The sequence below is a fragment of the Oratosquilla oratoria genome, chromosome 11 (genome assembly GCF_046742065.1).
Source record: "Oratosquilla oratoria isolate Oo_2021 chromosome 11, ASM4674206v1, whole genome shotgun sequence".
NCBI classification, from domain to species: Eukaryota; Metazoa; Arthropoda; class Malacostraca; order Stomatopoda; family Squillidae; genus Oratosquilla; species Oratosquilla oratoria.
This window is the reverse complement of record NC_134787.1, coordinates 23037583-23059321: the sequence shown is the minus strand read 5'-3', so window position 1 is coordinate 23059321 and position 21739 is coordinate 23037583. Positions and strand designations below refer to the sequence as shown.

The following is a 21739-nucleotide window of genomic DNA, read 5'->3' as shown; positions in this document are numbered from 1 at the left end:
AGGGAAAAGGGAGAGGTAAAGAGGGAAAGGGGGTAAGGGAGAGAAAGAGGAGAGAGGGAAAGGGGAGGGAGAAAGAGAGAGAGAAAGAGAGTGAGAGAGGGAGAGAGAGAGAGACAGGGATAAATTGAGGGAGAGGAAGGAAGAAAAGGGAGGCAGAAAGGGAGGATGCCATGGTAGGAAAGAGATTGAGAAAGAGAAAGGTATACACAGAGGAAAAGATAGACAAAGAAAGGAGAGAGAACATTTAGGAATAGGGTATGAGTATGAAAGCATTGAATGGTTGAGAGATAGGTCTGTCTATCTATTCACCAAAGACCTTTTCCCCCTTATAAGGGAGGTAGCCAGCCAAGGCATGCACCCACCCTTCACCCATCCTAAACTCAATTAATTTCCTTTTATATAATCAGTCAGTCAATCTGTTGCCCCTGGCCTCTCTTATAGAAGACCTGTGGCTTCCAGGAAATCAGCAGCAGCCCCCATGCGAGTCCACAAGTCCACAATATATTGTGTTGTTGTCTGGGCGCTGTTAGTGTGGGGAATTGTTAGTATAAGGTGTTCTGTGTCTCCTGTGTGGTGGCTGCATCTGAGGCAGTTTGAATTTGTGGGAAGGCCTTTTCTGTGTTGGTACTGTCTTAATGCTGGATGGTGTCCTGAGTGCAGATATGCCTGTGTGGTTCTTGTCAGATGTGGGTTTTCTCTGTGGGGCTTATGTTTTGGGGTTGTCCAAGTATAGAGTTCTATGGTCTTTCTTGAAGGACTTGTTTAGTTATTTGGGTGAATATGTGATTCTGTAAGATTGTTTTGTGTGGATAGATGGTAGGTTGTTGTAGATGCTTAAATCAATTGTTGCCTCAAAATTCTCTGACTAGACACCCACAGCCCCACAGCAGCTGGCAATGATCCTTCAGCTCTCCCATAGATCTCTCTATGAAGAAATTTTTAACTAGTGTTTGCATTGTATTAGTTTGGGAATATTTCTGTTTTACTAGCTAAAAGGAGTTGAATGAGGAGTAGATGTCAGTTATCAACACTCCTTGTATTTAAATACTGAAGAAATAGTCAATGTTGATCAAGAGAAATCTTGGGCCCAGTCTAAACACCAAGTGTAAGCCTCTTGGGGCTGCACCACAAAATGAAAGTGAGGAAGTTGGAGTTTGAAGATGGGCAACAGGAAGATGTCTATCAAAATAAACATGTGAGGACAGAGCATTTATTAGTACAACATTTTGCTTGTTACAGCTTTTTCAAGTACTTGAAAAAGGTGTAACAACCAAAATGTTTCTTCTGATAGACTTCTCGGTAACTGCCACTTTCAGAGAGGAAGATGTCTCTCTTGCAGGACCACCTTAAAAAGGTACCCATCAACCCCACATTAAGGTATAGGATGTTAATACAAAATTTATAACTATCAAACAATGCATATCATTCTGCATTAACATACCTTGTGGGATGATTTCTCCAAATATGACAATACCCATTGTTGATCCTACAATGGCCCAGAGTCCACTTGTGAGTTCATCCAGAAAGATGGTGAGTGAAGAGTTGACGAGTACATTACCAAGTAAAAGTGTGCACAACAGGAAATTACCATGAGCACGAACTGGAGCAATGGCACGTGCATACCTGCGTTCAACAGCAGTACCCGTGTTGGATACAATCTTCAGTTCTGTCTTATCAAGAGCCATAAGCCCTAGGTTGAGGCCAGAAAATAGGCCAGACAGAATAAGAAGTAAAACAATCAGAACAATCTGAAAAAATGAATAAATAAATAAATAAAATAAAATAAATAAGTAAATACATAAATATACAAACAAAATATATAACAAGATAATTGTATAAAACAATGTATAGTGCTGTCTTGTGTTTAAATAACTACAAACCCAGTCCCAAAGTACTAATTCTACCACTACTACTAATAACAACAACAACAATAATAATAATAACAATAACTATTGTCTTAAGTTTCACTGAGTGGAAAACCTGCAGCCAAACTATGGCAGGCAAAGGTCCTTGTTTCCCTCCACAGATCACTCTAAGAAGAAAATTTGGACTGTTGTCTTGTTGTATTAGTGTAGGCCTGTTTAAATGCCACTGGGTGCAACTGGTAAAAGGAGAAGTGCAATTGCTGGTTGTCAGTTCTCCATATGTGAAAAAGTGCAAGAAATACTGTATATCTGAAGTTGATAAAGATATTAGGCCCAGTCCTGAGACCAAATGTCAGCCCCTCAGCACTTCTAATGAAAGTGAGAGGGTTGACACATTGATAAAAAAAAAATATATTTCATTAAATATTCACAGTATTGTGTATCACATGTCCTTAATATTGGAAACTTCCCCATGCCAGCAACAGCCCTGCTTGAGATCTTATGTACACAATAAATACACTTTTGTTAAAATTTTCTTTGAATAAATAAATAAAAATACATTATGCATCAATTACTCATTATAATTACTCATAGTTTGAAATAGTCACATTCTACAACACTGTCCAATAATCTTGGCAAATTCAATGTTTTGGCACCCATTTGGCCCTGAGAGTGCCAAAGGACATGACTTCTACAGCGTATAGAAGACACAGAACATATCATACTGCCTCCATTATCACAACCCAGACAACTCAACAAAATTTTCCCTAAGTGACCTGTGGGTCAATCTGATAGTTGCAGCCAGATTCTTGAAACTGACGAGTCAACAGATTGATTAACACTAAGAAAATCCTTCTGTATCCTCCTTCTTTCATCAACTCAATCCACAGAAGTCTAAATACTTACCTTGAACCAGAGTGGAAGAAGGGACTCGTATGAAGAAATGGAAAGATAATCAACAGAAGCTTGATGAAGGGGTGTAGCATTTACATTATCCATGACACACAAGTACCAACGTTCCTGATTAGTACCCATGACAGGAAGGTTCACCTGCACAGTTGCCCAATTATCACCAACATTCAAAACCTGTAAATGGTATATAGAAATAATAATTTTAGAACAATTATTGAAAGGGTCTACATTTTCCCATTTTTTTTATTCACAAAGCATTACTGGCAAATTCTAATGAACAAGACAATATATTTAAATATTGCTAAGATTAGACAGCACATCTTCATAGAGTAATGAATTTAAAACTTCATATATATGTATGTATTTATCCAGTTGTATTTTTTCGGGATGAGAGCTATGCTCGTAGTGACCTGTTTCGTACCTCTCCACATCCAGTTTATTCATAAAATCGTGTATATTTTTGGCATTCACCGTTTCTCCATTCAGTTTGTTCCACACATCAATTACTCTATGTGGGAAACTATTCTTTTGTAGGTCTCTTCTGTAGCTGTCTTTCTTTAGTTTCTTTTCGTGTCCTCTTGTTTCTCTTCTGTCCCACTTTAATAAGTTGTTTCTGTTGAGAATTTCCATCCCTTTCATAATTCTGAAAATGGTCAACAAATCGCCTCTTCCTTTTCTCTGTTCCAGTGATGACAGATGTAATTTTTCCAATCTTTGTTCATATGTCAGGTTTGTCAGTGTAGGCACCATCTTTGTCGCTGCTCTTTGTATTCTCTCTAACTTATGTTCTTCTTTGTGCTAGGTGCCGATAGTGTTGCAGCATATTCTAGTTTAGGTCTTATCAGTGTAACAACTATTTTTTTAACCATCTCCTCATTTATGTAGTCGAAGGCCCCTTTCATTGACCTCAATAAGTTATAAGTCTCTCCAAATAATTTATTGACATGTTTATCAGGTGTCAAGTCACTTGAGATGATTACACCCAGGTCCCTTTCTGAATAGACTTTTTTGATTTCTTTGTTTCCAATTTTGTACTGTCCTGATACTCTATTTTTACTTTTTCTAAATTCCATTTTGCTACATTTTTTAATGTTGAAATTCATCTCACTTTTCCGACTCCATTCCCATATTTTGTCTAGGTCTTCTTGTAGCAATATGCAATCTTCTTCTGTTCTTACTTTCTTGAGTAATTTGGCATCATCAGCAAAGAAGTTCACAGTTTACTCCCTCATCCATATCATTTATACTGTATATATGGCAAACATTAAAGGAGCCAGTACAGAGCCTTGTGGGACACCACTTTTCACATCTTTCCAATTCGAAGTTTGCCTCTAAATGCCACTCTCATTTTTCTCCCAGTTAAGAAATCCTTCATCCATTCCAGCAGTTTACCTTGTATTCCTCCTATTATTTCAATTTTTCTTATTAATTTTTTGTGTGGTACTTTGTCGAATGCCTTCTGCAAATCCAAAAAGACACAATCTGCCCAGCCATCTCTTTCTTGTATTATCTCAATCTCGAGTAAAAGCAGATTAGGTTTGTGGTACATGATCTTCCACTTCTAAAGCCAAATTGTTTAGGGTTTACTATTTTATTTTTGTCCAAGTGTTTGGTCCATTTGTTCCTGATAACTTTTTACCTTTTCACATATTTTTTGCTACTGTGCTTGTAAGGGATACCGGACTGAAGTTTGTAGGATCTTCCCTATTTCCTCCTTTATATATTAGTACTATGTTTGCATCTTTCCAATCTTGTGGCACCTTTCCCTCTTTGAGTGAGAAGTCAATTATCTTGTATAGTGTATCTGTCAGTTCATCCATACACTCTTTCAGTATCCAATTTGCGATTCCATCTGGTCCATGTGATTTCCTGACATCTAGGTTTTTTATCTGGTCTCTTATTTCTTTTTGTGTTACCTTTATTTCTTTCATCGTGGGTGATTTTTCTTGTTGTCCATCTTCCCAAGATTGTGAGCTCTCAATTGTAAAAATAGATCTAAAATGTCTGATCAAAACTTCTGCCATCTCTGTGTCATCTATATATTCTTTGTCTCCACACAATTTCACTCTTTCATATTTATCCTTTAGTTTTTCATTTATATATCTGAGAAAGCTTATGAAAGGTAGACAGGAAAGCATTGTGGAAGGTAATGTAGATATATGAGATAAGGGGAAAGTTGTTATGGGCAGTCAAGAGTTTTTACAAGAGTAGAGACTGCGTTTGGAATGGAGAGAGAGACTGGTTTGAAGTAATAATAGGGCTGTGCCTAGCCTGTGTCATGTCATAATGGCTGTTTTATATGTACATGGATGGAGAGGTATGGGAGGTAAATCAATATATTTTCACAATATACATGGTCAGTGTAACTATGTAATGATGAGACTGTTGTGGGGCAAGTCTCAAAGAGATCTATGTTTTATTCAGCTAGCTCCTTTGTTGCATGACAAAAATGTACAGAATACATACAATTTAAAAAGAGATTAAAAATGAGAATGTAACCTCAGATTTTGAAAATATCCATTATTCTATGATATATACATATGCCAAAAGCAGGTGGCCCAGACAAGGTATACACCCATCCCTTATTCATTCTACACTCATCCAGCATCCACTGGTTGTTCCTTTTTTCTTTGTTATGTGTGGATGAAAAGTCATTCCTGTCCCCACCCACTATGCAGGTCAGAAACATTGCAGCAAGACATAACACCTTTACCACCACTTCATTACATGGTTACCCTCCCCCATCATCCACTCAAGAATTTACAGAAAAGCATGAAGAAATCCCTTTAGGTGGCATCAATTTTTCATTCATTCACAACCACTCTCCATTCACACCCATCTCTTACCTTCTACCCTCTCTGCTCTACAGACATTACCCTTGTACTCAAGGCCCCCCTTTCCTAATCCATCCCATTTTCATCCCCCTCAAGTTCACTCCAACCACTTCTGCATTCCACACTAAGAGGAAGATAAACAATATCATCTTCTTGATGCCTATCTTCAAAAATCTGCCAACATCCTCACCTCTACCTAAAGGGACAGCCCAGAAGGGCAGGCACTTGGTATCCAAAATGGGCCCAAGATCTCTATCAATTTTGACTATTTATTCCCCAACTTTTTCTGCAAGAAGTGAGCTGACAACTGGTGATTGCTCCCCTCCTCCTGCTAGCTGGTGACAGAATTCAAACTGAGATGGTCTGCAATTATTTTTCCCATAAAACTCATCTGAGGTCAAGGTAAGAACATGCTAAACAGAATCATAAAATACTTGCCTTAAAACGTTTTGTTGTATCAAGAAAACAAGGCTCTCCTTGCTGACCCTTCTTAGCTGTGAACATGATGTATGACTCATTTGAAATGCCTGTGCCGAATAATCGTAGGGTGGCACTTGAATCAGCAAGCAGTTGACCAACAAGCCCATCATATTCAATACCTTTTGCACTTTCATCAATCTTCATTCCAAATATATCTGCTTTACCACGAGTATCATTTTGGGCCCGAGGCCCACTTAGAGCAAGGGTCATCTTGCCTACACCAGGGTCATCCCCAAGCATGAGTTCTTCCAAAGGCGGTCTTTGCAAAGGCTCTAATGGTAGCATGTCTACAACATTAGTTTTGTTGAGCTCTTCATTCAGAACTGTAATGTTTGTTTTTTGATGTTCTGGAATGCCACCAGAATTGTGATGAAATTGGGTCATTTCCTCATCCGTCACTGCCACAAGGTCACTCGTTACACCTTTACTATGCACAGCTTCAGCATCAGGTAAACTCACTTTTTCACTTTCTTCTGTCACTCCACCAATGCTTTTGACCCCAGTCACCTCTTTATCCTTATCCACTCCACTATTCAGTGGTTGTACTGATACATTTATATCTGATTCACTTGAGGTATTTTTTAAATTATGAATTCCTGTATCTAACTCTTTATGAATTACTGTATCTAACTCTTTATGAATTACTGTATCTAACTCTTTATGAACACCTGTATTTAATTCACTCTCACTCTCTTCAAACAAACCACTGGTAACCTGTATTTGGTCACGAACAGTGGTGCTTTCAGCTTCCATATTGCTGCTACTAATATTACCCTTTTCATGCTCAACTTGGCTTCCATTAACTGTGACTGTTCTTTCCACCTCTTTGTTATTCAAATGTTCCTCATGCATCTCTGATCTAGAAATATTATTTCCCTCTGAAATATTGAAGCCGGTAAAGCCACTAGTAACAGGTGGCACAGAAACTGTTGTGACGTTTGTTGATTGTCCTCCCATACTACGTGTTCTGAAAAAAGAAGAAAAAGATATATATATGTATATACACAGTGTGTAAATTTGTCACACATAGTAATAGGTCATCTCTTCCTTCATTTTTTCACCTTTTATACCTCAAATTAAAACTCCTATTTTCTCTGGAAAGAGAGGCTATTGAAAAAAAAAAAAAAAAAAAAAAAAAAAAAAAGTTCCTGAAGGATATCAAGAAACAGTTTTCCATACAGATGCATCAATATGTAGAACAGCCCATACAGATGCATCAATTTGTAGAACAGACTAGAAAAGGGAGTCCAATGAGAAAGGCAGAAAAAAAAAAAATAATAATAATAATAATAATAATAAATAATAATAATAATAACAAAATAAATAAATTAATAAATAATAATAATAGGCAGGTAATAGGGCTTAATTAAGGTTTAGCACTTGATCCTAGGTGATGGTGAATCCATTTCTCTCCTTCAAGGACTAATGATGGGTACCTGCTATGGTGGTACTGCACAATGGAGGACAGTGAAAATCATTGCCTTGCTGCCCATTTTCAAAACCAATGAAGCCTTCACCTCCATTTAAAAGTACAGTCCCAAGGGGCTGACACTTGGGCTCCAGACCAGGCCCAGGTTTTCTCTCTACCCACTTCAACTGTATTTCTTTCATTATTTCATGACTTTCAGTCAATGCTATAGGAAGTCCCCACACTAATACAGCACAGACAACAGTCTAAAGTTTTCTTTCAAGAGAAACTTATGGGAGGGCCCAAAGACCACTGCCAGCCACGGAAGGGCTTTGATTTTTCAGTCAATGAAACTTGAGGCTGGAATCAGAAGGAAGCTATTTGAAGGGATAAAAGATTTCCTGAGAGACCATTACATCAATTGGAATATTATTAAATGTTTTCATCAGTCTTTAGCTCACACTATTACAGGTAAATAACAGTTAGAAATCAAATACAATATACAGTATATATTAAAAATGATGGTGCAGGCCCCACTCAAATATGGGCATTTTAACTGATATGATAAAAGTTTATCATAGCATAAATGTCTCCAATAGATCTGCAAATACATATTATAACAAACTACCATGATATACAAATTGTATTTGACCAAAATTCTTGGCTGTTACTGCTAGTATAAGTGCTGGTTAATCTTGAAGTTGAAGAGTATAATCATTAAGGCCAGATGCTGAAACTGACTAAACATCATAAAGACTAAATAGAAAGATGTATCACAACTGGTTGGAAAATATTTGGTAAATATAAGAACATCATAATAGGATCTTTACCTACGTTTGCAACACAAATCAATGAAGGCTATGGAGACAAAGCTAAGGTGTGGATGGAGAAGAATAGACATATCAATGCTGGGAATAACACTGAAAGACAGGAAGAGGGGAAGTTACGTGAAAGAGGAGACTGAAGTGAAAGTAAGGTGAAAGATATCATGGAAGCAGTAACAGAGGGAAAATGGAATTGGGTGGGAAAGTTAATGAAAAACAATGATGGGAGATGGAACAGATGTGTTACTGGGTACGAGATGGGCCCATGGAAGAGAGAGACCAGACATATAGTGGAAAGACAAGATAGAAAAGTTTGCAGCAGTGACATGGCAGAAGTCAAAGGTTGGCACAATCATGGAATGGTTGGAGGCCTTTGTTTAGTGGTGGACTCAAATTGGCTGACTGATTGATTGATGGACTGGTTGTTATTTCTAATTATTATTCCTGATTATACAACAGTAGGGGAAGACAGCAAAGAAGACAAAGGTGGAATCGTAACACTAATTCATAATAACATATCCTTTAAAAAACAAAAAACACAAAAAACATAGACGCCACAACAGAAATTATCTATATCCAAACACAAGCAAAGAAACCAACTAACAACATTAAAAATATCTATGTACCACCCACATCATTTCCCCACAAGGCTGCATTCCTAAGTCCAACCACTCAATTTCAATGCAGATCACCCAGTCTGGCTAAACACAAACAGATCAAAAAGAACACAAAATAATAGAATAACACCCCAACCTAAACATAATAAACTCCTGTAACCAGTCCACTAGGCAACCTCCTTAACATATCAAACAAGCAACTTCCCTGACAGAGCAATGTGCTCACCCTCCCTATAAATACATAAAAAAATCATACATAACATCCCCTTATTCCACTTCCTAATAAAGGTTACCATAGAATTAGGAGAGAAAATACAACCTGCATACAAAAGAACATTCATAACATAAAAAAGCAAGCTGGCAAGAATTCACAGAAGATGACAAATTTTTAGACTTTTGGCATTGACCAGTTCTTATCCAGTAATAGTGCAGTGGATCAAATAGCAGCATCCACTCAGAGGGCATAAAAAAATGAGGCTACAGATAAAAATACAACTCCAACTAGATAGCTATCATCAAGATAAAGAGAAATAAATTAAAAAACAAACAAGACCTAACAAAACAGAAAAAAGGAAAATTACAGCAGTTAAACAAAGGCATCACTAAATGACTAAAAAAGGAAGAAATGGAAAAACAAAGAACAACAATAGATAGGAAAAACATTTGGGGAAAAAGAAATATATATATAAATATATCATTCTACTTGAAGAAGAAGAAGAAGAAGAACAACAACAACAGCAAATGCTGGAGGTTTTCAACACTAAAGCTCCACCAAAAAGAATGGTTATGTTAGCTATTGTACAGTTCCCAGACACATACTATAAAAAAACATAAAATTAAATATTTACATCTATGGCAAGAAATGGCTAACTTTTTAGCAGGAGCACATTGCAGAGTAACCCAAAATAACAAATTTCCAGGGACAAAAATACTGGGCATTGAAGTAACATAAGGAGTACTCTTCCCTATACTATTTAACCTTTTCACAAGTGATCTCCCAACACAAGTTTCGAACATAACATCAATCATCTCACCTACACAGATGACCTGCTGAAAATAGCCCAGCATAGCAACTACAAAATAGCAAAGAACACTGAATCTTACTTAGACAAACTAGAACAATAACTCATAAATAATAAAATGGAAGCCTCATGGCATAGGTCCTCAGTAACAGTGGTTACTGGAGGATTAAAAAAAAAAAAAAAAAAAAAAAAAAAAAAAAAAAAAAAAAAAAAAAAAAAAAAAAAAAAAAAAAAAATCCAGTAGAAAAAGAACCCTAAAATTCTATACCTCATTTCTGATGCTCCTGAGTCCATCCACATGTCAAAGATTATTTGTTTTATTTATTAATATTATTTTATTAATTTGTACATGAGGAGAGGAGGAGAACGGGGCTGGAAAGGGAGTTGGGAGATAGGGTGGATGAAAGAGTATTGGGATGGTTTGGACACATGGGAAGAATGAGTGAAGAAAGACTAGTAAAAGAGGTGTGGAAGGCAGATGTGGAAGGAGTGAACATGAGGGGGCGACCTAGGATGAGATGGATGGATGGATGGGGTAAAAGGGGCTTTGGGAAAGAGGGGAATGTCTGTTGAGGAAGGACAGAAGAGAACAGAAGATGGGTGAATGGAGAATGGTTGTATATGGATGATGTGATGCATGAGGTGGAATGGGTGGGGGATGGGGGGGGGTGAGGGAGAATGTGTGAGAAAAATATGATGCAGCCCGAAGGGATTTCTCCCCGTCTTCTCCTTTTCTGCATGAGGGGATGGAGGGGGGGTCACCAATTTAATGAAGTGGCCTTGCTGTGGATGTACTGTGTCTTGCAACACTGTTTCTGACCCTGGGCAGTGGACAAGACGCAGGGATTACCCATCATCCAGGAGGTGCCAAGATAAGAGGGAGGGAAGAGGGTGGAGGGGAGTGGAGTGTGATAGGGATGGAATGGGTGGGAGTGGTTTTTATGCCTTTGTTTTTTGGCTACCTCCCTTATCAGGGGAAAAAAAGCCTTTGGTATATGTATGTATATTCTACATTGTATTTGATTTGTAGCTGTTATTCATCTATAGTAGTGTGAGCTAAAGAATGATGAAGACATCTAATATTTATACAATAAATCTGACAGTGAAAATCAACACAATTATAATTCTATCAAAGTGAATTGCAACTATGGGGTTTGGAGTCTACAAACCATCTACAAATAATTCATAAGAATTACAATAATCTGTTTCCATGTTTCCCACAGCCTGGTTGCCAACAATCAGAATGACTTTACAAAGTTTACAAAATAATTGAGAATAACAAGTTATACCAAAACACCCTAACAGAACACCTTTATATGGAAACCAAATTTTCCCCACAGGATATCAATGCCACTCACTCTTTTCATTACAGTAATACCCTCAATATATTAACTTAATTAGGGAGATGGCTTAGTTGTTATAGCCAAAAATACATACAGTACATAAACTGTATTAAATTTTTCTATGTGCCTGCCATCCATACCAAACCTTGCACTACATATACAGACGCTCCTCAACTTACGTTTTAGTTACGTTCCGAATGGCCGAACGTAAGTTGAAAATTAACGTAAGTTGTTACTGTACTATACATCCGTAAATTCTATTACCGTATCTTATAAAACACCCCTAAATAATTAATTATACACATAACATTGTAAAATAATAACATCAATTTCAAATAAATTAAATTCAAGCAACATAAATTGAGATGGTGGAGGAGGAGGAGGAGGAGGAGGCAAGGCATGTTCAGTTTGTCGTTTGTGCAATGTAAACAATGGACGCAGCGTCATGCGCAAGTAGCGTTTGAACTACGGAGAGCGCGCTAAAATAAAAAAAATCACTCAAAAAATTTGTTTTACAATTTTTTTTTTTTTTTAGTCAGTTCAAACGTAAAATCGAAAAAACGTAAAACGAATGAACGTAAGTGGAGGAGCGTCTGTACCATCCTTATTAGTTACATCATATGACTGGTCAGTAAGTCTCCCTAGGGTTGATATAGCTGAAAGTTGGTGTAATGAGCTTCAGTATAGCAAGGGTTTACTACATCATGCACACACATCACATACACAACAATGTACCACTCACATCACACCTTAAAAAAAAAAAAAAAAAAAAAAAAAAAAAAAAAAAACACGACGACCTGGTGTAGCCATCCTGCCCTCAACTGATTAATTGATTTGAGTTCTATTCCCCCCTACCCTAGGGCTGAAAAGCATGACAACACTGCAGGCTGGCAAGCAGTTCTGGTGGGCATGAGTTGAGTGTGAGTGTGTAAGGTCAAAGCATTACATAGACTGGGCTAGGGTAATAGTTACCGATCACGAGTCCAACATGTGATCCATGACCATGGTGAATCCCACCCTGAACACGAAACAAGCTTTTCAGGAGAGACTATCAAACTCAATACTCCACCCACCCCCTACATAAGACATCAGCTCCACAGAAAAATCCCTCTTAAAAGAAGCAAGAACTATTGTATACGAACACATTTACGCTTAGGTCACCATTCAGTCCTTACATGCGTAAGTGCCGCCAGGGGGCAAAGTTTATAAGGCCCCCCTTCCCCCATCACCACTTCCCATTTCCACCATTCCTTACTGCCTATCATAGATATTGGCTTACGAAATAATTACACAGATTTTAAAAATTGTATTTATTGTCCCTATTGGAAAAAGGATGAGGGAAAATATTTTATATTCTGTTGATTCTAACGCAAAATTCGTTATATTACGGTAAAATACTCAGGGTTCCTGACCTTTTTTTTTATTATACTGTTATTATTTTGTCAGCCTTCTGGGCGGCATGTCCTGACTAGAATTGCCCCCCATGTGAGGGCACTACCAGCACAGAATAGTCCTGGCTTACCTTACCGTTGTGCCATATCCTCTTGGACTTCGGCAACCATGGAGCGTCACCGTTCACGGTCCCTAGTTACTTGTAACATCTGTGCTGGTTTGAGTTGTTTTCCCGTCGCCCTCATCAGCCCGTCCATATACTTCTCCCTTTCCTTTCCTCTTGCTCTCCTTCCCTCCACCATTCCCGTCATCACCACCTCTTCCAACCCTGCCCTCCGCATTATATGTCCTAAGAATCGCAACTGTCTTTTCCTTACTGTTGTCATCAATTCCCTATCTGTCTCCATTTCTCTCAATACTTCTTCATTTGTTTTCTTCGCTGTCCATGGTACTCTTACTACTCGTCTCCATATTCACATTTCTGCTGCTTCTAAGTTTTCCTGCAATTTTTTGCTGGTTGTCCACGCTTCTGAACCATATAATAGTGTTGACCATATAAATGCTTTAACTGTTCTTCTCCTTATATCTGTAGACATTTTCTTGTTCGTTAAAACCCCTTTCATTTTCTGAAACGTGCTTTTAGCTATCGCTATCCTTGATTTTATTTATTTTTCACATCTACAATCTTCTGTCAATACGCTTCCCAGGTACGAAAATTTGGTTACTTGTTCTATTCTTCTCCCTGCTGTTTGTACTTGCACTCTTGGTGGATCTGTTTTAATGGCCACTAGTATATTAGTTTTCCCCATATTTCCTGGCTACAGATTCAAAATACAACTCCAACACAGAGGATACTGAGCACCTCATTCTACACTACCCTATTAATATTCCTAGACAACACAATACATCATCCCTGCTTGACCTATGGTGGTCGTTACCGTTTATTTGGGAGCCATGGACCTCCCGCAAGGAAGATCAGGGCCACGGATTGATTAATTGCGATTATCATTATTTATTTTAGAAATAAATCTATCGGTCCTGACATGAACTTCTTATATATGTTAGTATTATGGTTTCCCAACAACGTCGTCACAAATCAGTATTTTCCTTTCTGAATGAAAATTTGAACGTCATATATGAAATAATAGTAGTTTCCTATGAATTTGTGAAGTTAAGTCTCAACTACACGCACAGCAATTTGTATATTTTTGCATCTGTATTACGACAACTCCAGTAACTTCGTATGTTTCTTGCGGTAATTAATACTATGGGATGGTGAAAATAACTCCCGCATCCTTCCCGCTACCCGACATCAAAAGATCCATTTTTGCTGAGAGCATCACTCCTTTTTTTCGTGAAACATGTTTTACTACCCTAACCTAACCTACAAATGCGTACAGGGGAAGACTCATCTTGTACACTGGACAGTCATGACACCACTTTGGTGGTAACGGGAAGGCTGTGGGTATATACAAATTGCTGTGCGAGCGGGTGAAACGAAATGGCGGGTAGCGGGAAGGTTGCGAGAATTATTTTTTCACCATCTCTTAATAATAATTTTCGCAAGAAAAGTTGCAAGGTTTGTCGTAATATTATGCAAAAAATATACAATTTGCTGTGCGAGCTGATAAGACGAAACTTCACAAATACCGTTTACTATAGTGACTTTTCTTCTTACATCAAGTGCAAAATAATGCGTATTATCAAGTGTAACGTGTATCCGTCCGACAGCAACCCTGGAGGCCACCCGGCAACTAATACCATCCCCCCCCCCACTCGCCTCCAGAAAAAAAAAAAAAAAAATGCGCCAGCTCGAACCACCAAGCATAAAGCAGCTACCAAACATTTTCGCCATCAAACTCCTCTAGAAATTCAGTTTGCCAGGCCATCTGCTTCAATCGTGACATTTTGTGAGCATGAAATATGATAAATCAAGACAGCAATATTTTCGTTGCATTGGAAACGATACACGTTCGGTCAGTACTGCCGCGGTATTGGGGTGTTGAAAATACATACAAAAAATTTACTCCCCCCTTACAACGAAGATGGTCTTGTCAAACCATGCATCGATCCTTCACTATTCCAAGCCCATTTGTTTCCCCATTTATCTTAGCTCTAAGTGGATGAAGGGTCATTCCAGTCTCTCACTGCTCAGGTCAGAAGCTATGCAGCGACTCCTTTACAGCATGGCCCGACAACCGAAGCCGAGTTCCCACAGCTTACATTATTTTGACAATACTGGGCATTATTTGCCAATGCCTATCATATCGTAACCTAACATACCAAGCTAACCTAACCAACGGATTCAAATTTTGGGAAACGACGGCACTATTAATTTAACCAATCGTTATATCGCTTGTTAGCAAGAACCGAGAATTATAAACCTGCCAAGATGGCTCGAGAGACAAAAGGCCCTCACGATGCACCACCACCTCCAATATTTATCTCCATCATCTACCAGTTATTCACACCTCGTCACCTATTTAACTTCCGCTAAACGTCCTGCGACCTCTTATGAATAGCAAGTGACAGAGCAGGCGACGTGCGTTGTCTTGTTAACAAGGAGTTGCAACAGGAGAGTGAGGATTAAATGAATTTTGAATCGGGGCCTAAAGGCACCAACAACAACTTTAAAACGAGACCTTGGAGGTGCCTCACCGACCGAATACTGAACAGGTCCCTTTCACCCACAATGCTATATAAAATTACCTGGCATCACAATAAATCCCTAACCTACATGGGCACGGTGAGGGCTTCTCTAAGCTGAATAAAATCGGGGTCAAGCTTATTTCAAATCACTTCTTTCATACCGCCCGCCGAGGGAGAGGATAAGTTGAGTGTTTATCCAGCCCGTTGCCAGGCTACTGCAATCACTTTTGTGTACTTCGGCAAGACAGGAAAACAGCAGTACCCAGGGAAGTGCTGTGTGTATGTGTGGTGGTTGGCGGGGGGGGGGGGCAGGACCTAATAGTAGGAATTTCTCTATTTCTAAGCTGAAGGTAAAGGGTAGAGAAATATTCATGAAAGTAAAAAATTCTGAAAGACAGGAGGCGTGAAATGATGAGGGCGACATTTGTTGTTTCGTTTTTTATCAAGAGGAATTTCGCCTGTTGTTTTGATTTTTGCTTGGTATGAAACTAGCGAATTTAGAAAAATATCAGTTTCCCTTCTAATTATTGTATAATTTATCTATACTACGTATCCATTCACTAATCTACTTATTCATATATTTATTTTGGGGAAAGGAGTAGTGGGGTGGGTGAAGGCATTGTCCAACAACAATGGGCAGACGTCACTGTGGGGTGGGGTGGGGTGGAGGAGGGCTAGAGAATCAGCTAGAAAAACATGAAGAAGGGGAATTTCCTCGGTGTGAGCCATATAATAAATATTGACGCCAAAGACGACAAACATTACTTCCGCAGTGAGAAGAGGGAGGGAAGGCAGCTGGCAGCAAGGAAGCTTCCTAGCGGCCTTCGTTCATGCCGCCGATAACGAAATGTTGCAAATGACGATGTCGACGTAGTACCGGTATGTCGACATCTGCCGCAGTTGTGTGGAACCCAGTTTCTTTTTTCCAACAATTTAGTAGTTACATGCTCTACGAGATGGCTAAACATAATGTAATATGTGGGAACTCGGGGTTTAAGACCGCATTTATTGTTACTTAAGTTCTAATTATGGCTGCCGTCAAGTGCTTGTATTCCACTCCATGCCCGTCCATCCCCCACCCACCTTCCCTCATAAGCGACGAATTTAACTTCCTCTGCTACACCACCACCTACCCCCACCCCGCCACATGTTTATTTAGTGCAGCCATCATTTAAACGACTTTTTAGAGACGATCCTGTGCACAAAGACACCCAGTCTACTCTCATGATCGAAAACCAATGCCCCCCCCAAAAAAAAAAAAAAAAAAAAATCACCTTTAACTTACTATCCTTCCGTTCTGCCCGCCCTCCTCGAAATTTTTGCTGGGCTACTTCCACGACAAACACCTCTTCGGTGTGAACCTCAAGGTTACCGACAAAAATATCTTTGGCACGGAGATGAACCCTTATCATCATGACAGCGAAACAATTGCCAGGAGCGCAGTCCCCATCCATTCCCAGAAAGGTAGCTACAGAATGGTAGGGGCAAGGGGGATCTAATTCCCTGATACAACTAAATTGTATTGGTCTCGCTTTGTTTCCCGAGAAACACAAACATGAATACAACACACTAAAATGCACGCGTTATGCAGGTCAGTGCATTTAGTCGTGTCATATCTGCAGTACTTTCTGTAGAAAACCTGGAATTGACTATGTTTGACTGGATCACTACCTCGACAACAATCTGTCCCTGACTTTAACGACACCCCAAGGCAGTCAGCTGTCGTGCACCCGCGCCTTCCTGGCGGTGAAAATGAAAACTTGGCGGTTGGCGCCAGGTGGCGTCGTCCAGGTGCCTCTTGTGGGAGGCAGCGTAGGTTGCGGCGGCAGCATCTAGTTTTGGGGGGTGAGGGGGATTTTTGTTGGGCCAGCCACCAGTCCCCCGAGCGTCACTGTTACAGCTGCTACTGATACTTTACCTGGCCAACTCCAGCATCTTTCGAACTACTGTGCCCCGGGATAAGTCCTTTCCTGAGAAAAAGCTTACATCAGCTTCTGCTGAGGGATGATTAAACGAGCGTATTTTCAATAGGGGTAGACACACACACACACACACACACACACACACACACACACACACACAGATACACACACACGTACGCACGCGCACACGCACACACACACACACACACGTACGCACGCACACACACACACAGAATCAGATAGGGAGATGTAGGAAGAACGAGAGAGGGAGGGAGGGGGTAAAGGGAACTTTATTGGAGGACCCTTAAAATAAGCCCCCAAATGTATACTGAATGGGGTACTACGGTAGTAGGTACGACTGGGCTGGTCAGTTTTTGCTGTCGGTTTCGCTCAACTTGAACGTCAGCCAACATTAAGAACAAGAACTGGCCCTCGATCCCCATCCCTCGGTCCAGCATTCCCCGGCCTGCCCCGGCAGAGCAGCCTTCATTAATAAAGGAACAGAATCACTCCGATGGACGATGTCCACGTCACCCATTCCATCACCTTTTTACAGTTGACGCAACTGGTATCACTTACCAGTTTCGGTTGCATCCCCCACCACTAAAGGAATTTTCGGGCGTCCTTTTCCTGCCATACGGAGACAAAACAAATAAATGAATACATAAATAAATATACAAAAATAAACCAATGGGCTGTGAACGACGGGACTATGCTGATCTCGCTATGTTAATTTTTTTTTCCGTTGACGATCAGGTTGTTCGAGGTGTTTTGCCTTTGTAGCAGCACACCTCTATATGTTCCTATTTACTACCCTATCTTGCTTCGTTTTTGTTTTGCTTCTTATTTTTTACATCGCATATACTCGCCCACTTCCTTCATCTTCTTTCCTAGGCGGTACTTTCAAGTTGTTAAATGCTCCGAGGCGTCTTGGTCTTCGCACGAAAACAACAACCCGAGGAGTGACCTTCATGTGCTCGCTTCTACGTGTCCTTGCACCGGCGGTTTTGTGCATGCGTGTATGCGCGTGCATGTATGTGTGTGCGCACGCGCGCGCGTGCGTGTTTGCGTGTATGCGTGAGTGTGTTTTTGGTCACGTCTGAACTTCTGGCCCCTGCTGGTTCATCTAATTTGTCATCTGTTTAACGTAATTCTTACGGTTGATATTCATTTTGGCTCTTTTGGTCCAAAACTGGTGCGACTGTGTATTTTTTTCTTCAGCATAATCGATTATTGCCGTTTCTTCTACTGTCCGTGCCTTCTCCTGTTGATAAAGCTGCCTTTGTAGACGACTTTGGTTTACGAAGGCCTACGTTCTACTACTGAATAGTAATGTATTCCCTCGCCCTTCTCCACCTCGCCCCCACCTGTCCCCCAGCGATGGTGCTCTCAGTGACTCCAGTCATTCCGTTCAATTTGTCGATGACTTTCGTTTTGAGAAGGGTTCAATAACAAATACGGCATATTCCAGAGCTGGTCTGAGATACTGGATTTCCTTAATGCCACCCTCTATGTCTTCATCAACATGGCTGCGAAGTGTCCCCGTCATGCATGGTGTACTACATTCAAGCTATCTTTAAGGTAAAAGTGGTTTTAAAATCTCATCCTGTTTCCATTCTCAAGTTACGTCCTTAACCTGTTTGTTCGCGTTTTTTTTCAAAGCTTCCTCCCGTCTGCACTAAACAGCACCTGTTGGTTCAATTTTCGAATCCTCTTGCAACTCTGCACTGATTTTTTTTCTTCCGAATATACTTAAGTGCCATCCACAAAAACGCTACTGCAAATGTCTATTCCCCTCCCCAATGTATTTGTATCGACTAGCCCCTTTCGTGTGACCAACGACACAAACCAAAACAACTACGTGTGCGCTGAAAGCCCTATCCCCCTTATATGGGGGCTCACCGAGTCACCAAAACATCATAAACAAATAAAATCTACTCTAACACCCCTTCCATCTCGATACCTTGAGGACTGAGGGTCAACCCGTCACCCACCGCATCGTCTGGGTCACATGCAGTGCAGCGAGCCACAGCTCTTGCATAACAGGAACTGGGGGAGGGGGAACACAGCTTTCGCGTCCTGATCCTCTCCAGAACGAAATTAAATATTAGTTCTTCCAACACTGCTGGAGCTTACAAAATATCAGAGCCTACCCCTAGTTCCCGCTCGTCACTCGGGTCACAAAAAAAAAAACATTAAGAAAAACACATCCCAGGTATAAAAAAAAATCTTAAATGGAAGCAAGTGAAAGGTGGGACGCACTCCGGGTCATAAGTAGTATCATAGCGAATTAATGTGAAGACACTCGAAAATGTCAGGGCGGAGAGCCAGCACGGGGCCCCCAAAGGGAGTCTTCGATCTCTGCCCTCAAAGACGAATGCGGCAAGAGCTCGAGTGCAGATGAAGCAGCAGCAGGAGCAGTATTTCTGAGGACTAGTTGAAGACAATAATCATGAATGAAGTTACAACAGAACGGGAAGAGGGGGGGAGCGAGGGGGGAAAGGGGAGAGAAGAGGGGAAAGGGGAGCGAGGGGGTAGGGGAGAGGAGAGGTGGGGGCAAATTCAGTAGTTGCCCTTGGCGTCAATTAAGATCCGTGTTGCCGCTAGAGCATGCGCAATGTATCCCAAACTACCATCTCACTCCTTCGCACTCTCCAATAAGAGTTTTCGAGGACCACTTGAGGAGCCTGGGAGCCCAATCCCTTGAAGGAAACAAAGGCGACATCCTTCCTTTTTCCTTCGACTTAAGAATATCCTGGGCGTTGATGATAGGGGAGGTAGGTGGTGGCGAAGAAATATGGAGGAGGAAGAGCAGTTAACAGAAGAAAAAATACCGAGAAAATGGATAAAACAGAAGGAGGAGGAAGAGGAGGTGGATAGAGTAAATAGGGCAAAGGAGTACCCCTTCCCTCTCTTTGTTTCTCTCTCTCTCTCCACGGCGACGACGGGGCCACTTCACAATCACCTTAAGTCCTAAACCCTGCAGTCATCGTCGTCGTCGTCGTCGTACGAGTCGCACAGCAATAAAAGGTTCAGGGAAGGGAGGTGAGGTGAAGGGGAGGGGATAGGAGAGAGGCATTGCCACAGATTACACGTTTACGGGTGTTGTAAACTAAAGCCCTGATTTAATTTTCATGGCTTTTTGTCGTGCGCGCGCTAGGTGGGTGCACTCCGCATGCCCAGGTTTCATGAAACATTCTCTTCAGCGACTACCGAAGCCTCCACTCCAAACCAACTCGACAAACAACAATGTTAACGTAATCAAAGTGTGAACCATCGGGACCAAGGTCAGTCAGTGGGTCAGCCCATCATTGCACCACCACCACCTTTGTTCGAGGAGCTGCAGAACAACAAAGCACTGTTTGGCTGAAAACTCTTCTGCGTCTTTGTCTCAGTAATGGCATTGCGTCTTCTTCACGTCGAAGAGGACAAAGCCAACAAATCATTCGGCGTCCTTTGGAAATGTCAAACGACGATAACCAAGGCCGAGGAAACGCCATGAGGGGACGAAGCCTTCATTAGTCGCAGTTCAAAGTTCTCGTGTGCTTGAGAGGGCTCTGCATGACGACATTGTCGTATTACTCATACAAGCTTCATTCTCAGAAAACCGATGCTTCTTTGCTAGGAGCTGGAGACTCCAGAGTTCATCTCTTTTCTAGTGGGCGCGAGTTATTAATCAGAATTCCTCCGAGCCGCCGTGGAGCTCTCAGAAATCGGACTGCAGAGGTCACTAGCTATACAAGAGTACGTGTGTCGTGTTGAAATAACACGAAGTCTCAAGTCAACAAAGCGTTGTGTGTCCTGCATGAGAGATGCGCCTTGGTGTACACAACGCACGATCGGCCGGGAAAATCTCGCCTCTTGTATTATACAGTACAGTACTACCTATCCACTACCTGGGCTCTCCTCGGGGCTCATTAACGTGAGCCTAACGGCTTCAACTGGCGATGTGACCTGCATGAACACAACTCATTTCACTGTATACGGTCATGACTCTAATGGATTTCTTCCGAACAACAACCAGTTTTATTATTTTTTTCAGATGTTCAGTCAAGGAGACGTCCAGCGCCAAGGATGTCAGGCTGTGATTCCAGAATCTTAAAGGTCTCCCAGAAATAGGAAAAAGTTATGCCAACCCCCCCCCCTCTCCCCGCCGTTTTATGTTCCCCGAAATGGTTACTCAATTTCGAAAAAAAATCCAGGTTCAAAATAAAATACCACGGGTATGACACACCAAACAGAACCCTCATAATTACAAAGGAACTGTAGAGGAACTTTAACTAAGTCTTCACTATTACTACCGCCTTCTTGAATGCGCATACCCGTGTGATGTCCAATAACGGCGACTCGTCCATTTCGATCTAACTCTGGGGAATTTTATTCAGGTGAAGGAATACTCGAGCACAATAATAATAATAATAATAATAATAATAAAAACACTTGCCAATAATCGATCATTTCAAGCTTACGA

At 40.7% G+C, this 21739-nt stretch overlaps 1 protein-coding gene across 2 annotated transcripts in view; it reads right to left on the bottom strand.

Moving 5' to 3' along the window:
* Nucleotides 1-21739, bottom strand: part of uex (metal transporter uex) — a 118648-nt gene that overhangs the window by 54195 nt on the left and 42714 nt on the right. For both annotated transcript variants that reach the window (XM_076192452.1, XM_076192453.1), the window contains exons 2-4: nucleotides 6050-7058; nucleotides 2772-2951; nucleotides 1442-1748 (exon numbers count right to left, since the gene is read on the bottom strand). In XM_076192452.1, coding sequence (XP_076048567.1) covers nucleotides 1442-1748; nucleotides 2772-2951; nucleotides 6050-7058 — 1496 coding nt within the window. The remainder of the gene's footprint in view (nucleotides 1-1441; nucleotides 1749-2771; nucleotides 2952-6049; nucleotides 7059-21739) is intronic.